This window comes from Chiloscyllium punctatum, chromosome 19 (genome assembly GCF_047496795.1).
Source record: "Chiloscyllium punctatum isolate Juve2018m chromosome 19, sChiPun1.3, whole genome shotgun sequence".
Classification (NCBI taxonomy): Eukaryota; Metazoa; Chordata; class Chondrichthyes; order Orectolobiformes; family Hemiscylliidae; genus Chiloscyllium; species Chiloscyllium punctatum.
In genome coordinates this window covers 96428516-96452922 of record NC_092757.1, presented here as the reverse complement: position 1 = coordinate 96452922, position 24407 = coordinate 96428516, and the positions used below count along the sequence as shown (strand labels likewise).

The 24407-nt window shown below is 45.6% G+C and overlaps 1 protein-coding gene across 2 annotated transcripts in view; it reads left to right on the top strand.

Moving 5' to 3' along the window:
- Positions 1–2293, top strand: part of poldip2 (polymerase (DNA-directed), delta interacting protein 2) — a 74341-nt gene extending 72048 nt beyond the window's left edge. For both annotated transcript variants that reach the window (XM_072590114.1, XM_072590113.1), the window contains exon 11: positions 1552–2293. In XM_072590114.1, coding sequence (XP_072446215.1) covers positions 1552–1666 — 115 coding nt within the window. In that variant the 3' untranslated portion in view covers positions 1667–2293. The remainder of the gene's footprint in view (positions 1–1551) is intronic.
- The last annotated feature ends 22114 nt before the right edge of the window (positions 2294–24407 follow it).

Here is a 24407-nt window from a genome sequence, read left to right as displayed (position 1 = left end):
TTGAGGTTTTGGGAGGGAGTGGTATGTACTGACTCCTCTGTACAGCTGGAATAAAGCCGAATAGTGTGTGTGGAACAATTTTATACAAAACAGTGACTACATTCAGGCCTTGTAACTGGCATTTAATAATGTTCAACAGTCTGACATCGATTATTAATTCACAGTAATTCTAGATTCTGAACTTCAAACATGGTACATTACAAGTGATTTTGAGTTTAATGATATAGCTTCACTTCTGGTCATTATAGACAGTAGTAGTCACAGCCATATTCCAATGTGCTGGTGTTTGTTTTTAAATAACCTCAGAATCAGCTGTGTTTTACTATGATTTGGAGGTGCCGGTGTTGGACTGGGGTGGACAAAGTTCAAAATCACACAGCACCAGGTTATAGTTCAACAGATGTATTTGGAAACACCAGCTTTTGGAGCACTGCTCCTTCATCAGGTAGCTGTGGAGCGGAGCATAAGACACAGAATTTACATCTTATCATCCTGCTCCCTAGTTACATGATGAAGAAGCAGCACTCCGAAGGTGGTGCTTCCAAATACATCTGTTGGACTATAATGTGGTGCTGTGTGGTTTTGAACTGAATACAGCTGTGACAGCAAGCATTGGCTGATGCCAGGGTTGACAACGATGATGCCACCCCCAGTTGAATATGCTGCCTGTAATCTGTGTTAGGGCGTTCACTGATCAGTAATCACTTGGCTGTGATCATTTGAATGTTGAACTCTGAGTTCTGGCCCTGTATTAAGTTATGCCTCTTAGTAACTGAGTCTTATCCCTCCCTCTGTTATTGGTTCTTTTGTGCATGTTCAGATTTCAATATGTGTTATACCCACCAGCAAGTGTCAAACTGCTGCTGCTCAGTGATGGGCTTAAATAAAGCTTTTTAGTTGACAATGTTTCCCTTATTTTATTCCTGTATGTAATGCCCAGAATCAATAGCACAACCTGTAGAATGACCAAGCAGTTATTGAACTAAAACAATGATACAATGCTGCAGACACTGGAAACCTGAAATCTAAAAGAGCAAATGCTGGAAGCAGCAGATTGCTTGGAATCTGTGGGGAGAAAAATTGAGCCAAAACCTGCACTGTGTCCTCACCTGGCAGCTCTCCTCTGTTCACCTTTCATCAAAACTGCAAAGAGTTAGAGAAGTGACAGGTTTCAAAGAAATGCAGAGGCAGGGGAGAAGATTGGAGTGGAGTGGGGAAGAATGTGCCTAGCCTAGATGATACCTGATTGGCTGAGTATTTCCAGCATCTTCTGTTGTTATCAGTAGTTTGTCGATTGAGAGCTTGCATGAAGAGGTCGGTGGGAGTCAGACAAGGCACCACTCTGGGCAGTTGGGGTGAGAGAGTTGCCTAGTGGCACTGTGACAGATGCATTGGTCAAAGCTGTCGAGAATGCAGACAGTTATAGTCCAGATTGAATTCTGAAGTCTCTGTTAGATTTCCTGGGCTCAGAGGCTGCTGCTAGATGCCTGGATCTGAGCCCAGCAGGGTCACATTGCTCAGCTTGACATCGTTCTATTTCCTTCTCTGCAGGGGTACGTTCCGCTTTGAGAAGCCAGAAGGTTCTCAGCTCGATGTCCGCATCCCGCCGTTCTCCCTGGAGAGCAATAAAGATGACAAGGCCCCTCCTGCTGGCTACAGCTGGTAAAGTTCCATGTGCTGGGACCCTGGACTGGCTGTCAGTGGGAAGATTCTGCCTGCAACTTTACTGTAGAGGGGATAACATGAAGGAGAAAGTCTTCCATTGCCAGTCCTTTAGCGATCTCCCTGGTTTGCTGTATAAACTCCAATCACATTTTGTCTGTTTTTGCTGAAGAAATTATTTTGGAAGTGCAACGCTGGGAATTTATAATGTCTGTATCATTGAAGAAGAAAATGGAAGGATTTTGGGTGGGAGCTGGTGCTTGTGGTCAGACTGTGGGAGTGAGGTGGGATTTCTGGTCAGCAGTGCTCAAATTAGCAAACTTAAAGGGGAAAAAAAGTAACATTTATCACAGAGGTGACACAACTTACAGAATAGCTCCCACGTGTATTAAGGAAATTGTTTGAACATATTGCTGAGGAACTCACTTCTGTCAGTAAAATCCATTTACATAGCAGCTTGGACAAGCTTCACATCAACTGTCTAGGGCTGTCTGGACTTCAACTGACTAGTCAAAGTTAGTGGCATCTATTGTACTGTCCTCCCTCCTTGAGAGGGCTTGAGTGTCAGCAATGTCTGCCGCTATGTTACAATAATGGGAAGATTAAATGAAATGAAAGGGTTAAGGTTTTATTTCTGTTTTAGTAGTGCTAGGCTGTACACTAGGATGAAATGTGTCTCAATGTCCAGCTGCTGGTTTGAAAAGCCAGTTTAGGTGTGATGGACCGAATGGCTTGTAACTCCTGCATCGCAACAATTCTCTGATCCTGTGAGATTGACAGATTCGCGTCCAATCATCTGCATTTCTCTCAATGCAGGGAATGTACTCACATTCTGCACTGAAGCAGCTGACACTGTCTACACAACTGACAAATCTACTGTTTCATAGCAAACAGGCATTGCTGCCAATATTCAGACCAGGCAAACGAGGCCAACCAGTTAATGTTTCTTTTGATTCTGATGTTGATATCTTTCTCTCTCTATTTCTCACCCCCTATATATATCTGATATAACATACACACACACACACTTTTGCCTGACTTGCTATTTCTAGCATTTTCTGTGACTTTTTCTTTCCTTTATCTTTTCATGGGCTATGTCACTGGGAAGAGCAGTATTTGTTACCCATCATTAATTGCCCTTGAGCTGCGGGACTTGCTGGGCCATTTCAGAGAGCAATGTAACAACTGCATTGCTGTGGATCTAGAGTCTTTTTTTTTCTCACACTACCGCCTAACTGCGGTAGTGCTTATTTTTTTCCCCAGCCCCCATGGTGTGTGTGTGCAGGTGTGAGACACAGTGAGAGACACAAGGTGTACGAATCTTTATTCAGTTTCCACCACCAGGAAGATAGGAAAACACCCGAGTGGCCAGTGACAAGCGCTGCCCTTCACAGGTCTAGAGTCATTTGTGGGCCAGAGCAGGGTCAGATTGGCAGATTGCCTTGTCTGAAATGAACCAAATGGTTAACAATGGTCAGTCCTAGTTTCATGGCACCAATACCGAGATTAACCTTTGATTTCAGAATCAATGATTGTATTTAAATCCCACCAGGTGCTGTGGTGGGATTTGTTCTAGACCATTAGTCTTGGACGTAAGGATTACTAATCAGTGACATTACCCATCACCCTACTATCTCACTCTTTAAAAGTTAGGAGAGGAATTTTGGTTTCGGACAGTTGGAAGAAATCCTCTTCCCCAGAATCTTTAACACTGACTTAAACAACTGACAGACAGGTGGCACAATGGTAGCAACTTTGCTGATCTCAACCCTTTTCAGGCTGGAGACTGATGTCACTGAGTCAAAGGCTGTTTTGCACAGTTGTATTGTATGTGGGCATTGTGTTGTCCTGCAATCCAGCTACACCATGGAAGTGGTTGGAATATGATGCTCTGACGTGAGATTATCTCTGTATCCTCTTCCCTCCTATCAGGTTCTCTCAGAACTCTGCAATTGCTGCACCTGTGATGTTTGTGTCTTCACTACTTGGGTCCAAGCACTGAAATTCCTTCCCTAAACCTGAACACTTCTCTACTCTTTAAAGGTCACTGTTTTGATGAAAGCTATTCATTTCTGCCCAAATATTTCCTTATCTGGCTGTACATCAAGTTTAATTTGATCATTCTTCTGTGGAGCACCTTGTGAAGCTGAACTATGTGAGAGACTCTGCATAAATGCAAATTGTTTATCTCCTTGTCACTGCAGACAGAATAGTAATATTTAAATTGCCCCCCTCCAGGACTGGTTGTAGCCTGAATATATTTGCTGATATTCCACTTCAAATGATGCAGAAACCCATGGTGGTGACAAAGAATTAACTCAGCCCTGAGTCACAGTTGTAGCATCCATCCTCCCATGGTGGTTCTTTACAGGCAGAGATTGGTAGTGGGGGAGTGAGATCAGCTCTCAGACTGGTTACCTCACAGTGATTAAAGCTGAGCCGGTTTACCGCCTATTGTATGACTGAGCAATAGGAGTCAAAACTGATGGGGACTGTGTATCACCTCTATTACCCTGTGACCCCTGGGATAATGTGCTTACCACTGATTGATTACTCATAGTTGGAGGAGAGGCTGTTGCTGGTTTTTCATTGCTGTCAGTCTTCCACAGAGTCCTTAAGAGCATCTCCCAACCATTCCCCTTTGATCTGGGCTGTGGGCAGTGTTCACTGAATAAATTCCAGAACATGCATGCTTGAAATAAGGAAAACAACACAGGGCTTGGAGAGTCAGGGAGGAGCTGTGAGGTTGGTACTTAATAAATGAGAATTAAATAGTTGTGTTTAACATTGAGGGTTTGTAATAGTTTGATGGTCGGTCCCTTAATGTAGGCTAGTTTTAAACACCGTCAGATTCAGCAATATAATCTGTGCAGAATTCTTGATTATTAAGGGGATCAGTGGTTACGGGGAGAAGGCAGGACAATGGGGTTGAGAAACACATCAGCCATGATCAAATGGCAGTGCAGACTTGATGGGCTGGATGGCCTCATTCTGCTTATGTATATATCTTATGGTCTTATGGAAAAAGAGAGCTGATTCAAATTAGCACCACACAAGGTATTCCTTTACCCCTTTACTCATTGAGAACATTGTTTTAGTGCATCTTCCCTTCTCTCAGAAAGTGCAGCACTCACTAATAGAACAATATATCACAAAGGAGGCCTTTTATCATGCAAGGGCCAGCATTTTGAAAGTTATCAAATTAGTCTCGCTCTCTTCCCAGCTCGTTATTCTCATGGCCCAGCAAATCCTTCCTTCTCAAGTATTTATCCAAGCTACTATTGAAATTAGTCAGTTCCTCTTGAACAAGAATGAGAGAACATAAATTTAAGGTGATGTGCCAAAGCTGCAAGGATGAAATGAGGAGAAACGTTTTCACTCCGTGATTATTGATGTTATGGAATGCACTGCCTGGATATGCAGTGAAGGCAGGTTCAGTAGAGGCATTCTGTTTGGATAGAAATAGGTGCAGGGGTATGGAAAGGTATGGGGACTAAACAGGAAGTTGACATTAGATGGTGACACTGGTTTGTGGAGCTGGTACAGACTCAATGGGCCAAATGGCTCCTGTTGAGATGTAACAATTCTGTGAAGCTGCTTCCACAACTTGCCCTCTCAGTCAGTGCTATCTGCATCAAAAACAACTCACTGTGTAAATGCAAGTGTTGGTGATGGTTATGTGCCTTTGCATTGGCACTAACTGAACCAACTCTGAGCAAGGACTGAATCTGGCCTGAATGTTGAGTGACTGCAGGGAGCTGCCTTCCTTGTGGCAGAGATTCCAGGAATGGGCCGTGCAGAGACGGGAATGTGCTGCTTACCCAGAAGTGGCTGGCTATCAGTCAGAGTCCACATTAACCAAGACTAAATCCTGCAAAGAAATGATTGCATTCCATTCTCCCACCTTCACATTGACCTATTGTTCTTTAATTATTAATCTGGTTAATAATTGTTTTCAGATGGTATAGGGTGAGGCTTGTCCCCAAAATTAAGTTCCAAAATGTTTTGGCAGTTCACAACAGAATTCAGTTTGCCTTCGGTTTAACCTTCTAGGTGCTAGAAGAGATCCCAGCCTGCTCAGAGAAAAAACTGGGCACATTGATCATGGGAATCATCACAAACACATCTGTGGTTCTCCATCTTGGAGACTCTCATTCCATCAGGGTCACTGGAGGGTCATCACAAGCAGAAGCTTGCATTTTGCCCACACTCTCTGGTTATAGTATCTCTATCACCTGCTGTGACTGAGCTAATGCAGAGACAGGGCTAAGTAGCTCTTGAATATTTCCTCAGATTAAAATCATCATTGAGCATTTGATGTGTGTGGAAGAATCGGAAGGTGAAAGATGGCAGGTGCCCAACTACCGATAGCCAGCACCTTCAACTGCAAATTGTTTCTCCATCTCCAACCTCGCATTCCTCTCCAAAATCCTAGAATGTGCTATCACCTCCCAGATTCATTCCCAAATTTCCCACATTTGGAGCTCCACGTTTAGATCAAATAACAATGCCATACACAGAAATAGGCCCTTCGGCCCACCGAGCCTGTGACAACATATTTTGCCCTTCCTTACTAGTGATGTGCAGGAGCCTGTTGGATTATAACCTGGTGTTGTGTGATTTTTAACTTTCATTCTAAGACTGTCTTCACTTACAGGATCCTTATCCTTCTATTCCCTTCCTATTCATGTATTCGTCCAGATGTTTCTTGAATGCTGCTATTGTGTCTGCTTCCATCATCTCCTCTCGAAGAAAGTGAGAACTGCAGATGCTGGAAAGTCAGAGTCAAAGAGAGTGGTGCTAGAAAAGCACAGCAGGTCAGGCAGCATCCCAGGAGCAGAAGAATCGACGTTTCAGACATAAGCCCTTCTTCAGGAATGAGGCTGTACTTTTCCAGCACCATACTCTTCAACTCCATCACCTCCTCTGGCACACGTTCCAGGCACTCGCCACCCTTTGTGTGAAAAAAGATGCCTTGCACCTCTCTTAAACTTCCTCCCTCTTACCTTGAACCTGTGTCCCCTAGTAATTGACTATTCTAACCTAGGAAAAAGCCTCTTTTTTTTTCCACCCTATCCATGCATTCACAATCTTATTTTGCACCCACAACTGGTGGTTCTACAAACAGCAACACTGCTCAGGAGCTTAAGGTAATGACGGGACGTAGAGACAGATGGATGTCAGCTGAACACTTCAACTAAGAACCAAGTTCAAGACAGGATGCTGCAACATGTGGTGAAGACATCAATACTGATAGAAAGTGAGAGAGAAAGACAATGGCAATCACCTTAAAGATTGCATTTGACACCTTTGCTTGCCTGTCTCACCCCCACCCCTTCCATACCCCCAGTCCCTCTCAGTACTCCACCCTCATTGCCCCCCTACATCTTATTGCAGCTTCCTGGCCCACTTGCCCCACATCCCCTTCATTATGTCCTCTCTCCCCATTGGCAGTTACAGGATTTGATCTTGCAACACAGTGGTATGGTGGATCAGTGGTTAGCACTGCTGCCTCACAGCACCACGGTTCCAGGTTCGATACCAGCCTCGGGCGACTGTGTGGAGTTTGTACATTCGCCCCGTGTCTGCGTGGGTTTCCTCCGGGTGCTCCTGTTTCCTCCCACAGTCCAAAGATGTGCAGGTCAGGTGAATTGGCCATGGGAAATTGCCCGTAGTGTTAGGTGCATTAGTCAGGAGTAAATGTAGGGGTATGGGTGGGTTGCTCTTCGGAGGGTCGGTGTGGACTTGTTGGGCCGAAGGGCCTGTTTCCACACTGTAGGGAATCTAATCTAAACACTGAGGAATGGTGGTATTTTTCCAGGTCAGGATGATGTGCCACTTGGAGGGGTTCCACAGGTAGTATCTGTTGCTCTTTTGGCACAATTACACAGGGTCCTAATGAGACCTGGAGTACTGTGTGCAGTTTTCATCTCCGTCTCTGAGGGAAGATATTCTGGCGATGGAAGGAGTGATACAAAGGTTTATCAGACTGATTCCTGGGGTGGCAGGCCTGATTTGTGAAGAGCAACTTATCAGAACAATATAGACCGGAGTTTGCAAGAATGAGGAGGATCTCATAGGAGCCTGTAAAATTCTAACAAGACTAGACAGAATAAACACAAAGAGGCTGTTCCTGATGATGGAGCAAGTCCAGAACCAGGCGTCACAGTTTAAGAATACAGAGTAAGCCATTTAGGACTGAAATGAGGAGAAATATCTTCACCCAGAGAGTGGGGAACCTGTGGAATTCTCTGCCACAGCAGTTGAGACCAAAACATTGCATGTTTTCCAGAAGGATATGATATAGTTATTAGGGCTAAAGGGATAAAATGTTAAGGAGTAGAAGTGGGAACAGGATACGCAGTTGGATGATCATATTGACTGGGGGAACCAGCTGTAGGGGCCAAATGGCCTACTCCTGCTTGAAACTATAAATGCTGGAGATCACAGCGGGACAGGCAGCATCCATGGAGAGGGAGAGAGCTAACAGTTTAGGTTCAGATGACTTTTCATCAGAGCTGAAGAATGCTGAAGACTACTCCTACTTCTATTGTCAATATTTTTATGTTTCTATGTCCATTGAACATCCAGCACCAGATGAGCAGAAATTCCCTCTCATCATTAGGAAGCCACTATCTCCAGTCACCTCCACTTAACTCCATTCCCTCCTGATCCCCAACCCATTCCCTCACAACTGACTGAGATTAAACCAAACTGCGTACAACTTAGTGTCATATTGAACGGAGTTAAGCTTCTAACCTCATATCCGTACTATCTTGAAGATTGCCCAATTCCACCCATTTGTTCTCTCACTATTCCAGCACATTCCAGACTCATCTCCCATTCTTTACCCTCTGCAAACTTGAGGTTGATCCAAATTCTAACTTACACCAGATGCTTTTAGTCTGTCACTACTGTGTTTAGAACAAATAGAACATAGAACAGTACAGGCCCTTCGGCCCTTGTTCTGCTGGCCTTCTATCCCACTCTAAGATTGGACTAACCTACATATCCTTCATTGTACTATCGTCCATGTGCCTATCCAAGAGCCATTCAAATGTCCCGAATGTCTCTGACTACTACCACCACTGGCAGTGCATTCCATGCACCTACCACACTCTGTGTAAAGAACCTACATAGAACAGTACAGCACAGTACAGGCCCTTCAACGCACAATGTTGTGCCAACCATTGATCCTCATATAAGGTAAACCTAATGTACGAACCCTCAAATTTCTGTGACCATATGTGTGTCCAGCGGTCTTTTAAATATCCCCAATGACCTCGCTTCCACAATTGCTGCTGGCAAAGCATTCCATGCTCTCACAACTCTCTGGGTGAAGAACCCGCCTCTGACAGCCCCTCTATACTTTCCTCCAACCAGCTTAAAACTATGACCCCTCGTGTTAACAATGTCTGCCCTGGGAAAACGTCTCTGGCTATCAACTCTATCTATGCCTCTCATTATCTTGTACACCTCAATTAGGTCCCTTCTCTTCCTTCTTTTTTCTAATGAAAAAAGTCCAAGCTCAGTCAACCTCTCTTTGTAAGATAAGCCCTCCATTCCAGGCAGCATCCTGGTAAACCTCCTCTGAACCCTCTCCAAAGTATCCACATCTTTCCTTTAATAGGGTGACCAGAACTGGATGCAGTATTCCAAGTGCGGTCTAACCAAAGTTTTATAGAGCTGCAACAAGATCTCACGACTCTTAAACTCAATCCCCCTGTTAATGAAAGCCAAAACACCATATGCTTTCTTAACAACCCTGTCCACTTGGGTGGGCATTTTAAGGGATCTATGTACCTGCACACCAAGATCCCTCTGTTCCTCCACACTGCCAAGAGTCCTGTCTTTAATCCTGTACTCAACTTTCAAATTCGACCTTCCAAAATGCATCACTGCGCACTTATCCAGGTTGAACTCCATCTGCCACCTCTCAGCCCATGGGCGGCACGGTGGCACAGTGGTTAGCACTGCTGCCTCACAGCGCCTGAGACCCGGGTTCAATTCCCGCCTCAGGCGACTGACTGTGTGGAGTTTGCACGTTCTCCCCGTGTCTGCGTGGGTTTCCTCCGGGTGCTCCGGTTTCCTCCCACAGTCCAAAGATGTGCAGGCCAGGTGAATTGGCCATGCTAAATTGCCCATAGTGTTAGGTAAGGGGTAAATGTAGATGTAGGGGTATGGGTGGGTTACGCTTCGGCGGGGCGGTGTGGACTTGTTGGGCCGAAGGGCCTGTTTCCACACTGTAAGTAATCTAATCTAATCTGCATCCTGTCAATGTCCCGCTGCAGCCTACAACAGTCCTCAATACTGTCAACGACACCTTCAATCTTTGTGTCGTCTGCAAACTTGCTAACCCATCCTTCAATCTCCTCATCCAAGTCAGTAATAAAAATTACAAAGAGCAAAAGGCCCAAGAACAGAGCCCTGTGGAACACCACTCACCACAGACTTCCAGGCAGAATACTTTCCTTCTACTACCACTCGCTGTCTTCTGTCGACCAGCCAATTCTGTATCCAGACAGCTAAATTTCCTCCTGACCTTCTGAAAGAGCCTACCATGGAGAACCTTATCAAAAGTCCACATACACCACATCCACAGCTCGACCCTCATCAACTTTTCTAGTCACATCCTCAAAGAACTCGATAAGGTTTGTGAGGCATGACCTGCCCCTCACAAAGCCGTGCTGACTGCATTTAATCAAGCCATGCTCTTCCAGACGGTCATAAATCCTATCCCTCAGAATCCTTTCTAACACCTTGCAGACGACAGACGTGATACTTACTGGTCTGTAATTGCCGGGGATTTCCCTATTTCCTTTCTTGAAGAGAGGAATTACATTTGCCTCCCTCCAGTCCTCAGGTATGACTCCAGTGGAGAGCGAGGATGCAAAGATCTTCGCAAGTGGTGAAGCAATTGCATTTCTCACTTCCCAAAGCAGCTGAGGACAAATCTGGTCTGGGCCTGGCAACTTGTCAATCTTAAATGTTTGTCAAAATTTTCAGCACATCAGCTTCTGCAATCTCTATCCGTTCCAGCATGCTTACCTGCTCCTCAATGGTTTCATTCACTACAAGGTCCTTTTCTTTAGTAAAGACAGAAGCAAAAAACTCATTTAGGGCTTCCCCTACCACCTCAGACTCTATACACAAGTTCCCTATGCTATCCATGATCGACCCTACTCTTTCTTTGATCATTCTCTTATTCCTCACATAAGTGTAAAATGCCTTTGGATTCTCCCTAATCTTTCCTGCCAAGCCTTTTTTGTGCCCCCTCCTGGCTCTCCTCAGACCATTTTTGAGCTCCTTCCTTGCCTGCCTGTAATCCTCTAGAGCTGAGCAAGACCCTTGCTTCCTCCACCTGACGTAAGTTGCCTTCTTTCTTTTGACGAGAAGCTCCTCCGCTCTCGTCATCCAAGGTTCCTTTATCTTACCCCTTCTTGCCTGTCTCAGAGGGACATATTTATTCATCACTCGCAACAACTGTTCCTTAAACAGTCTCCACATGTCTATAGTGCCTTTGCCATGGAACAATTGCTTCCAGTCCATGCTTCCCAACTCATGTCTGATAGTATCATAGTTTCCTTTTCCCCAATTAAATATCCTCCCATTGTGCCTGCTTCTCTCCTTCACCATAGCTATGTAGAATGTGAGGCAGTTGTGGTCACTATCACCAAAATGCTCTCCCACCGCAAGATCTGACACCTGCCGAGCACCAAATCCAAAATGGCCTCTCCCCTCGTCGGCCTGTCAACGTACTGAGTTAGGAAATCCTCCTGAACACACCTTACAAAAACAATTTCTTTCCAAACCATCTGCTCGAAGGAGGTTCCAATCAATATTGGGAAAGTTCAAGTCACCCATTACAACAACCCTACTACATTCACACTTTTCCAAAGTCTGCCGACCTATGCTTTCTTCAATCTCCTTGCTGCTATTGGGGGGCCTGTAGTAAACCCCTAACGAGGTGACTGCTTCCTTGCTGTTCCTAATTTCCACCCATACTGACTCGGGAGGCAGACCCTCCTCGACAATGGAAGCTTCTGTAGCTGTGATACCCTCTCTGATTAGCAGTGCTACTAATTTCTCCTCTTTTCTCCCCCCTCCCTATTCTTTTTAAATGCTCTAAACCCTGGAACATCCAGCAACCATTCCTGCCCCTGAGAAACCCACGTCTCTGTTATGGCCACAACATCATAGCACCAGGTACTGATCCACGCTCTAAGCTCATCACTTTTATTCCTGACACTCCTTGCATTAAAGCAAACACACTTTAACCGATTCCTTGGTTCTTTCCCAGGAAATTCCTTCCCACTGGCTGCGCTACCTCTTGCTATTGGCTCATCTGCATCAACTCTCACCTCCGGTATATAGCTCAGGTTCCCACCCCCCGCCATACTAGTTTAAACCCTCCTGAACCACTCGAGCAAACCTTCCACCCAGGACATTGGTCCCCTTCCAGTTCAGGTCTAACCCGTCCTTCATGTACAGATCCCACCTTCCCCAGAAGGCATCCCAATTATCTACATGTCTGAAGCCCCTCCTTGCTAATATATATGGTCACTTACTTTCCTTGCCGGAAGCTCCTCTAGCCTGCGTCACTTCAGCAGCTGATCCCGCTCCTATACTGTGCAGAAAAAACACCGCTGGCCACTACCGTTAAGTAATTTTAAAAATCTCCCTTACCATAGCTGTAGCCTTCCTGGTTCGCCTTACCTCTGCTGCTGCTCCCACTCAAAAAGGGATGTCTACCTCTGACGTCTCCCCTAAACCTTCCTCTAATTACCTTAAAATTATGCCCCCTCGTGATAGACATTTCCGTCATGGGAAAAAGTCTCTGGCTATCCACTCTATCTGCGCCTCTCAATATCTTGTACACTTCTGTCAAGTCACCTCTCATCCTTCTTCACTCCAATGAGAAAAGCCCCAGCTCCCTTAATCTTTCTTCATAAGACATGCCCTCCAGTCCAGGCAGCATCCTGGTAAATCTCCTCTGTACCCTCTCTAAAGCTTCCACATCCTTCCTATAATGAGGCAATCAGAGCTGAACACAATATTCCAAGTGTGGTCTAACCAGGACTCTATAGAGCTGCAGCATAACCTCGCATTTCTTAAACTCAAATCACCCAGCTAATGAAAGCTAACACACCATATGTCTTCTTAACAACCCTACAACGTGGATCCAGTTTTGATTGATCTATGGGCATAGATCCCAAAATCCCTCAGTTCCTCCTGCCTTTATCCATGTAATTTGCATTCAAATTTGATCTTCCAAAGTGAATGACTTCACACTTTTCCATCTGCCACTTATCTCAGTTCCGCATCTTGTCAATGTCTCATTGCAAATTACAGTAGCCCTCCATATGATCCACAACTCCACCAGCCCTCGTGTCATCGGCAAACTTACTAACCCACCCTTCCACTTCCTCATCCAAGTCATTTATAAAAGTCACAAAGAGCAGAAGTCCAGAACCAACTCTGTGGAACACCACTGGTCACCGAGCTCCAGGCTGAATAATTCCCATCTGTGACCACCCTCTGTTTTCTATGGGCCAGCCAATTCTGTATCCAGACAGCCAAGTTTCCCTGTATCCCATTGTTTCCTTACTTTCTGAATGAACCTATCATGGAGAACCATGACAAATGCTAAAATCCATGTACACCACATCTGCTCCTCTACTTTCATCAATGTGTTTTTGTCACATCTTCAAAGAATTCAATAAGGTTTGTGAGGCATGACCCACCCCTCACAAAGCTATGCTGAGCATCGCTAATCAACTGTGGTTTTCCAAGTAATTATAAATCCTGTCCCTCAGAATCATCTCCAATACTTTCTCCGCCAGACATGAGACAGACTGGACTGCAATTCCCAGGATTATCCCTACTCCCTTTCTTGAACAAGGGAATAACATCTGCCACCCTCCAATCATCTGGCACTACTCCAGTGGACAGTGAAGATGCAAAGATCACCATCAAAAGTGCAGCAGTCTCTTCCCTTGCTTCCTGTTGCAATCAAGGGTTTATCCCGTCTGGCTCAGGGGCTTTATCTATCCTTATGCTTTTCAAAATGTTCAGCACTTCCTCCTTCCTAACATCAATCTGTTTTAGCATATTGGTCTGTTTCACACTGTCCTCAGAACATCAAGGTCCCTCTCAGTAGTGAATACAACATAGAACATTACAATGGAGTACAGGCCCTTCGGCCCTCGATGTTGCACCAACCTGAAGCCCATCTAAACTACACTATTCCATATATGTTTATCCAATAATCATTTAAATGCCCTTAAAGTTGGTGAATCTACTACCATTGCAGGCAAAGCATTCCACATCCCTTCTACTCTCTGAGTAAAGAAAATACCTCTGACATCTGTCCTATATCGATCACCCCTCCATTTAAAGCTATGCCCCCTCGTGCTCACCGTCACCATCCGAGGGAAAAGGCTCTCCCTGTCCACCCTATCTAACCCGCTGGTTATCTCATATGTCTCAGTTAAGTCATCTCCCAACCTTTTTCTCTCTAATGAAAACAGCCTCAAGTCCCTCAGCCTTTCCTCATAAGACCTTCCCTCCATACCAGGCAACATTCCAGTAAATCTCCTCTGAACCCTTTCCAAAACTTCCACATTCTTCCTATAATACGGTGACCAGAACCGCACACAATACTCCAAGTGCGGCCACACCAGAGTTTTGTACAGCTGCAGTATAACCTCATGGCTCTGAAACTCAATCCCTCTACCAATAAAAGCTTACACACCGTATAACAACCCTATCAACCTGGGTGGAAACTTTCAGAGATCTATGCACATGGACCCCGAGATCTCTCTGCTCATCTACGCTACCAAGAATCTTATCATTAGCCCAGTGCTCTTGATTCCTGTTACTCCTTCCAAAGTGAATCACCTCATGCTTTTCTGTATTAAACTCCATTTGCCACCTCTCAGCCCAGCTCTGCAGCTTATCTATGTCCCTTTGTAAATTGCAACATCCTTCAGCACTATACACAATTCCACTGACCTTAGTGTCATCCACAAATTTACTAACTCATGCTTCTATGCCCTCATCTAGGTCATTTATAAAAATGAGAAACAGCAGTGGCAACAAAACAGATCGTTGTGGGACACCACGAGTAACTGAACTCCAGGTTCCCATCAACCATCACCCTGTCTTTCAGCAAGCCAATTTCTGATCCAAACCACGAAATCACCCTCAATCCCATGCGTCTGTATTTTCTACAATAGCTTACTATGGAGAATGTTATCAAATCCCTTACTGAAATCCATATATATCACATCAACTAATTTACCCTCATTCCACCTCTTCGGTCGGCACTTCAAAGAACTGTTTCAGGTTTGTGAGGCATGACCTATCCTTCACAAAACCATGTTGACTATCTCTAATCAACTTACTCCTTTCTAGATGATTATAAATCCTAGGTCATATAACCTTTTCCAACACTTTACCCACAAACGAGTTAAGGCTCACTGACCTATAATTTCCAGGGTTGTCTCTACACCCCTTTGTGAACAAGTGGGCAACATTTGATATCATCTCATCTTTCTTCACTCCAATGAGAAAAGCCCTAGCTCCCTCAACTTTTCTTCATAAGACATGCCCTCTAGTCCAGGCAGCATCCTGGTAAATCTTCTCTGCATCCTCTCAAAAGCTTCCACATCTTCTGGCCCTATTCCTGTAGACAATGATAATATAAAGATCAAAGCCACAGGCTTTGCAATCTCCTCCCTGGCTTCCCAGAGAATCTTAGGATGAATCCCATCCGGCCCAGGGGACTTATCTATTTTCACATTTTCCAGCATTGCTTCCACCTCCTTCTGGTAAACCTCAATCCCATCTAGTCTAGTAGCCTGTATCTCAGAGTTCTCCATGACAACATTGTCTTTTTCCACTGTGAATTCTGAGGAAAAATATTCATTTAGCACTTCCTCTATCTCCTCAGACTCCACACACAACTTCCTAATACTATCTTTGATTAGCCCTAATCTTTCTCTAGTCATTCTTTTATTCCTGACATACCTATAGAAAGCTTTAGGAGTTTCCTTGATCCCATCCCCCAACGACTTCTCATGTCCCCTCCTGGCTCTTCTTAGCTTTCTCTTTGGGTCTTTCCTGGCCAACTTGTAACTCTCAAACAGCCTAACTGAGCCATCACACTTCATCCTAACTTAAGCCGCCTTCTTCCTCTTGACAAGACATTCAAACCACAGCTCCCTCGCTTGACTACTTTCTCCTTTCCTGACAGTACATACTTATCAAGGTCACACAGTAGCTGTTCCTTGAGTAAGCTCCACATTTCAATTGTGCCCACCCCCTGCAGTTTCCTTCCACATCCTATGCATCCTAAATCTTGCCTAATTGCATCATAATTGTGTTTCCCGCTACAATAACTCTTGCCCTGCATTATATAGGGCTCATGCCCAAAACGTCGATTCTCCTGCTCCTTGGATGCTGCCTGACCTGCTGCGCTTTTCCAGCAACACATTTTCAGCTCTGATCTCCAGCATCTGCAGTCCTCACTTTCTCCTGCGTTATATACCTAACCCTTTCCATCACTAAGGTAAACCTAACCGAATTGTGGTCACTATCACCAAAGTGCTCACCTACCTCCTGATCTACCTCCTGATTCATTCCCCAGTACTGAATCCAATGTGGCCTTGACTGTCATTGGCCTGTCTACATCCAGTGTCAGGAAGCCCTCCTGCACACACTGGACAAAAACTGACCCATCTAAAGTACTCAAACTATAGCATTTCCAGTCAATATTTGGAAAGTTAAAGTCCCTCATGACAGCTATCCTGTTGCAAAGAATCATCTTTGTTATTCTTTCCTCTGCATCTCCTGATCTATTCAGAGGCCTGTGGAAACTCCCACCAGGGTGACCTCTCCTTTCCTGTTTCTAACCTCAGTAAACGAGTCTTCATCAAATATCCCTTCTGCCAGTGTATTACTGTCCTTGACTAACAATGCCACACCTCCCCCTTTTACCATCTTCTCTGTTCTTACTGAAACATCTAAACCCCAGAACCTGCAACAACCATTCCTGTCCCTGCTCTACCCATGTCTCCGAAATGGCCACAACATCGAAATCCCAGGTACCAACCCATGCTGCCAGTTCACCCACCTTATTCCGGATGCTCCTGGCGTTGAAGTAGACACACTTCAAACCACTTTCCTGTTTGCCGGTGACTCTTGCAACGTTGAAACCATATTTCTGACCTCACTATTCTCAACCTCCTGAACACTGGGGCAACAATTTAGGTTCACATTCCCCTGCTGAATTAGCTTAAACCCTTCATTAGCAACCCCCCCCCCCCCACCCCAGGATATTGGTACCCCTGTGGTTCAGGTGAAGACCATCCTGTTTGTAAAGGTCCCACCTGCCCCAGAATGAGCCCCATTAATCCAGGTATCCAGAACCCTCCCTCCTGCCACGTGTTCACTTCCTCTCTCTCCCTGTTTCTCACTTCACTAGCATGAGGCACGGGCAACAAACCAGAAATAACTCTGTTTGCTGTAGCACTAAGCTTCACCCTAACTCCCTGAATTTCTGTCTTAAATCCCTATCCCTTTTCCTACCTATGTCATTAGTGCCTATGTGGACCACGACTTGCGGCTGCTTCCCCTCCCCGTGCAAGAATCTCAAAAACATGATCCGAGACATCACGAACCCTGCCACCTGGGAGGCAACACACCAACCATGAGTCTCTCTCTCGTTCCCACAGAACATCCTGTCTGTCCCCCCAGCAATGGAGTACCCAGTGACTAATGGCAATGATTAATGCTCTGTGCATCTCCCTCCTTCCCTTCTGAGCAACAGGAACAGACTCTGCGCCAGAGACCTGTACCCAATTGCTTAGCCCCGGTAAGTCGACCACCATCCCCCCCACCCCCACCCCCACCCAACAGTATCCAAAACGGTATACTTGTTATTGAGGGGAATGGCCAAGGGGATCCCTACACTGCCTGCTGGTTCCCTTTCCGGCCCCTGACTGTAATCCTTTTGTCTTCTTCTTGTACCCGAGGAGTGACTACCTCCCTGTAACTCCTCTCAATAATCCCCTGCGCCTCCTGAATGATCCAAAGTTTATCTAGCTCCCTAACGCAGTTTTTGAGAAGCTGGAGTATAGTGCACTTCCCACAGATGCAGTCAGCAGGGGCACTAGTGGTCACCCTTACCTCCCACATTCTGCAGGAGGAGCATTCAACTGCCCTAACCTCCATTCCCACTATTCTAAGTTCCCAGAGAAATAGAGAAAAATAGAGAGTAAACAAAAACTAGCTCCTTACTAATCCGGCGCACAGAACCATTTATTTTGGTAAGAGGAGGAGGATGGGTGGGAGACATTACTTCAGTAGTGTTTCGGGTAACACAACCACCCAAATATATTACTTCCCTTACTCAGCAGTCCCGTGTCTGCTCCTGCTCAGTGTGCACTCCACTTATTCATGTGGTAAGTTTTAAATTCAGTGATTCATCTTCCCATCAGCCCCCCGGTCGATGTTCCCTCTCTTCCTGCTGCTGAAGCAAACATGAAGCAAACTATTCACTAAGAACTTCCCCTACTTCCTCCAACTCCAGGCACAGGATCCCTCCACTATCCCTGATCGGCCCTACCCTCACTCTGGCCATTCTCTTGTTCCTCATATAAGTGTCGAACGCCTCAGGGTTTTCCTTACACCTCCTCGATAAAGCATTTTCATGCCCCCTTCTCGCTCTCCTAAGTCCACTCTTCAGTTCATAGAACAGTACAGCACAGTGCAGGCCCTTCAGTCCATGGTGTTGGTGCTAAGCATTTATCTTCATCTAAGATCCCCCTAACCTACACCCCCCTCAATTTACTGCTGTCCATGTGCTTATCCAACAGGCACTTAAATGTTCCTAATGTCTCTGACACCACTGGCAGTGCATTCACATACCCACCACTCTCTGTGTAAAGAACCTACCTCTGACATCTCCCTGATATCTTCCTCCAAATCACCTTCTCATTTTGACCCCTCATGACAGCCATTTCTGCCCTGGGGAAAGGTCTCTGACTATCTACTCTACCTATGCCTCTCATTACCTTGTACACCTCTATCAAATCACCTCTCTTCCTTCTTCTCTCCAATGAGAAAAGCCCCAGCTCACTCAACCTCTCTTCAGAAGACCTGTCCTCCAGTCCAGGCAGCATCCTGGTAAATCTCCTCTGCACCCTCTCTAAAGAATCTACTTCCTTCCAATAACGAAGCGACTGGAACAGGACACAATATTCCAAGTGTGGTCTAACCAGGGTTTTATAGAGCTGCAACAAAACTTTGCGGCTCTTAACCTCAATCCCCCATTAATGGAAGCCAAAACACTATATGCCTTCTTAACAACCCTATCAACTTGGGACGCAACTTTGAGGGATCTATGTATGTGTAGCCCAAGATCCTGCTGTTCCTCCACACTGCCAATAATCCTGATTTTAACCCTGTATTCAGCATTCAAATTTGACCTTCCAAAATGAATCACTTTGCATTTATCCTGGTTAAACTCCATCTGCCACTTCTCAGCCCAGCTCTGCATCCTGTCAATGGCTTGTTGTAGCCTGTAACAGTCCTCGACACTATCTACAACACCACCGACCTTTGTGTCATCAGCAAACTTACTAACCCACCTTTACACTTCTTCATCCGAGTCATTTATAAAACCTACAGACAGCAGAGGCCCAAGAACAGATCCCTGTGGGACACCACTGGTCAGCGAACTCCAGGCCAAATACTTTCCATCCACTACAACTCACTGTCTTCATTCAGCCAGTTCCTTCCTGATCACCTTGTAACCCTCTAAAGCCCTGTCACTCCTTGTTGACTCAACCTTAAGTCAGCTTCCTTCGTCCTCTTGACTAAATGTTCCACATCCCCTTGTCACCCAAGGTTCCTTCACCCTACCATCCCTTCCTTGTCTCAGTGGGACAAACCTGTCCAGCACTATCAGCAGGTGATTCTGAAACAACCTCCCCAGTTAGATCATGCAATTCCCTGATAACATCTGTTCCCAATTTAGGCACTCTGGTTCCAACCTAATAACATTGTCATTCCCCCTGCCCCAACTAAATACTTTGTAGAGGTGGGAAATTTGCTACTGCTCTTCGGGAGGATTTAAACTAATTCAGCAGGGGGATGGGAACCTGAATTGTAGCTCCAGTGATCAGGAGGCTGAGAGTAAGGTTTCAAGATCGCAAGAGTGTACCGGCAGGCAGGAAAGTGGTTTGAAGTGTGTCTACTTCAACGCCAGGAGCATCTGGAATAAGGTGGGTGAACTTGCAGCATGGGTTGGTACCTGGGACTTCAGTGTTGTGGCCATTTCGGAGACATGGAGAGAGCAGGGACAGGAATGGTTGTTGCAGGTTCCAGGGTTCAGATGTTCCAGTAAGAACAAGGAAAATGGTAAAAGAGGGGGAGGTGTGGCATTATTAGTCAAGGACAGTATTACAGTGGCAGAAAGGATGTTTGATGATGACTCATCTACTGAGGTAGTGTGGGCTGAGGTTAGAAACAGGAAAGGAGAGGTCACCCTGGTGGGAGTTTTCTAACGGCCTCCAAATAGTTCCAGAGATGTAGAGTAAGGTGTTGCAAAGATGATTCTGGATAGGAGCGAAAGTAATAGGGTAATTGTTATGGGGGACTTTAACTTTCCAAATATTGACTGGAAATACTATAGTTCACGTACCTTTGATGGGTCAGCTTTTGCCCAATATGTCCAGGAGGGCTTCCTGACACACTATGTAGACAGGCCAACAAGAGGCGAGGCCACATTGGATTTGGTACTGGGTAATGAACCCCGCCAGGTGTTAGATTTGGAGATAGGTGAGCACTTTGATGATAGTGGTTGTGTTTACTTTAGCGATGGAAAGAGACAGGTATATAAAGTAGGGCAAGAGTTATATCTGAGGGAAAGGCAATTATGATGCAATTAGGCAAGATTCAGGATGCATAGGATGGGGAAGGCAACTGCAGGGGATGGGCACAATTGAAATGTGGAGCTTGTTCAAGGAACAGCTACTGCATGTCCTTGATAAGTATGTACCTGTGAGGCAGGAAGGAAGGGGTCAAGTGAGGGAACCGTGGTTTACTAAAAAGTTTGAATGTCTTGTCAAGAGGAAGAAGGAGGCTTATGTAAAGATGAGATGTGAAGGCTCAGTTCGGGCACTTGAGTGTTACAAGTTAGCCAGGAAGGATCTAAAGAGAGAGCTAAGAAGAGTCAGGAGGGGACATGAGAAGCCATTGGCTGATAGGATCAAGGAAAACCCTAAAGCTTTCTCTGGGTATATCAGGAATAAAAGAATGACTAGAATAAGAGTAGGGCCTGTCAAGGACAGGAGGTGGAAGTTGTGAGTGGAGTCCGAAGAGATAGGAGAGACGAAAAATAAATATTTTTAGTCAGTTTTCACACAGGAAGAAGACAATGGGAGAATACTGAGATACTAGTTATTACACTAGACAGGATTGAGGCTCATAAGGAGGAAGTGTTAGCAATTCTGGAAAGTGTGAAAATAGATATGTCCCCTGGGCCGGATGGGATTTATCCTAGGATTCTCTGGGAAGCCAGGGAGGAGACTGCAGAGCCTTTGTCTTTGATCTTTATATTGTCATTGTCTACAGGAGTAGTGCCAGAAGGCTGCAGAATGGCAAATGTTGTCCCTTGTTCAAGAAGGGGAGTAGAGACAACCCTGGTAATTATAGACCAGTGAGCCTTACTTCGGTTGTGGGTAAGGTGTTGGAAAGGATTATAAGTGATAGGATTTATAATCATCTAGAGAGGAATAAGTTGATTAGGGATAATTAACACAGTTTTGTGAAGGGTAGGTCTGGCCTCGCAAACCTTATTGTGTTCTTTGAGAAGGTGACCAAACAGGTTGATGAGGGTAAAGTGGTTGATGTGGTGGATATGGATTTCAGTAAGGTGTTTAATAAAGTTCCCCACGGTAGGCTATTGTACAAAATACGGAGGCATGGGATTGAGGGTGATTTAGCAGTTTGGATCAGAAATTGGCGAACTGAAAGACGACAGAGGGTGGTGGTTGATGGGAAATGTTCATCCTGGAGTTTAGTTCCTAGTGGTGTACTACTAGGATTTGTTTTGTGACCACAGCTGTTTGTCAATTTTACAAATGACCTGGATGAGGGCGTAGAAGAGTGGGTTAGTAGATTTGCGGATGACACTAAGGTCAGTGGGGTTGTGGATAGTGACCGAAGGATGTTGCAGGTTACAGAGGGACATAAATAAGATTAGATTAGATTACAGATTACACTACAGTGTGGAAACAGGCCCTTCGGCCCAACAAGTCCACACTGACCCGCCGAAGCGTAACCCACCCATACCCCTTACCTAACACTATGGGCAATTTAGCATGGCCAATTCACCTAACCTGCACATCTTTGGACTGTGGGAGGAAACCGGAGCACCCGGAGGAAACCCACGCAGACACGGGGAGAATGTGCAAACTCCGCACAGTCAGTTGCCTGAGGCGGGAATTGAACCCGGGTCTCTGGCGCTGTGAGGCAGCAGTGCTAACCACTGTGCCACCGTGCCGCCCACTGCAGAGTAAGTAAGCTGCAGAGCTGGGCTGAGAGGTGGCAAATGGAGTTTAATGCAGAAAAGAGTGAGGTGATTCACTTTGGAAGGAGCAACAGGAGTGCAGAGTACTGGGCTAATGGTAAGATTCTTGGCAGTGTAGATAAGCAGAGAGATCTCGGTGTCCAGGTACATAAATCCCTGAAAGTTGCCACCCAGGTTGATAGGGTTGTTAAGAAGGCATATGGTGTGTTAGCGTTTATTGGTAGAGGGATTGAGTTTCAGAGCCATGAGGTTATGCTGCAGCTGTACAAGACACTGGTGCAGCCAGACTTGGAGTATTGTGTACGGTTCTGGTCAACCCGCATTATAGGAAGGATGTGGAAGCTTTGGAAAGGGTGCAGAGGAGATTTACTAGGATGTTGCCTGGTATGGAGGGAAGGTCTTACGAGGAAAGGTTGAGGGATGTGAGGCTGTTTTTGTTAGAGAGAAGAAGGTTGAGAGGTGACTTAATTAAGACATATAAGATAATCAGAGGGTTAGACAGGTGGACAGGTGGACCTTTTTCCACAGATGGTGATGGCTAGCTTTAAATTGAGGGGTGATAGATATAAGACAGCTGTCAGAGGTAGTTTCTTTACTCAGGGAGTAGTAGGGGCATGGAACGCATGGCCTCCAACACTCATATATTCACCAACTTTAAGAGCATTTAAATGCTTATTGGATAGGCATATGGGTGATAATAGAATAGTGTAGGTTGGATGGGCTTCAGATTCGTTTCAAAGGTCAGCGCAACATCGAGGGCTGAAGGGCCTGTACTGCGCTGGAATGTTCTATGTTCCCATACCGTCTGCTTCAATCCCTCTCCACGAGTATAGTAATGGTCAGGGAGTTGTGATCACTGTCACCCACTGAGAGATCTGACACCTGGCCTGGTTCGTTACCAAGCACCAAATCCAATATGGCCTCCCATCTAGTCGGCCTATCTACAGATTGATTAGATTAGATTAGATTACTTACAGTGTTGGAAACAGGCCCTTCGGCCCAACAAGCCCACACTGCCCCGCCGAAGCGCAACCCACCCATACCCCTACATCTACCCCTTACCTAACACTACGGGCAATTTAGCATGGCCAATTCACCTGACCTGCACATCTTTGGACTGTGGGAGGAAACCGGAGCACCCGGAGGAAACCCACACAGACACGGGGAGAATGTGCAAACTCCACACAGTCAGTCGCCTGAGGCGGGAATTGAACCCGGGTCTCCGGCGCTGCGAGGCAGCAGTGCTAACCACTGTTGCATCTAAAGGATAATGAAGGAAGGCTGTGTGTCGAACCTGAGAGAATGGGTGAGATTCTGAATGATTACTTTTCATCAGTGTTCACTGAGGAGAGGAACATGATGAATGTTGAGATTAGAGACAGAAGTTTAATTAGTCTGGATCACGTTGACATAAATAGGGAAGATATGTTAGGTAGGCTAGAGGTTATTAAGGTGGACAAATCCCCAGGACCGGATGGAATCTATCCCAGGTTGCTGAGGGAGGCCAGAGAGGAAATAGCTGGGGCCCTGACAGATATTCCTGACAGGGAGGTCAGGAATATGGCATCAATCTTAAAGGAGGGTGCCTGTAAACAGAAGAGTGGCTTGAAGTGTGTATACTTTAATGCCAGAAGTATACGAAATAAGGTAGGTGAACTTGCAGCGTGGGTTGGTACCTGGGACTTCGATGTTGTGGCTATTACGGAGACATGGCTAGATCAGGGACAGGATTAGCTGTTGCAGGTTCCAGGGTTTAAATGTTTTAGTAGGGTCAGAGGTGGGGGTAAAAGAGGGGGGTGTGTGGCTTTGCTTGTCAAAGATAGTATTACAGCGGTGGAAAGGAAGATGGATGAAGATTTGCCATCTGAGGTAGTTTGGGTTGAGGTTAGGAATAGGAGAGGTGAGGTCACCCTGTTAGGAGTCTTTTACAGGCCTCCTAATAGTCCTAGAATCGTTGAAGAAAGGATTGCGAAGATGATTCAGGAGAAGAGTGACAGTAATAGGGTGATTGTTATGGGAGACTTTAACTTTCCTGATATTGATTGGGAAAGCTATAGCTCAAGTTCGTTAGATGGGTCAGTGTTTGTGCAATGTGTGCAGGAGAGTTTCCTGACACAATATGTAGACAGGCCAACAAGAGGTGAGG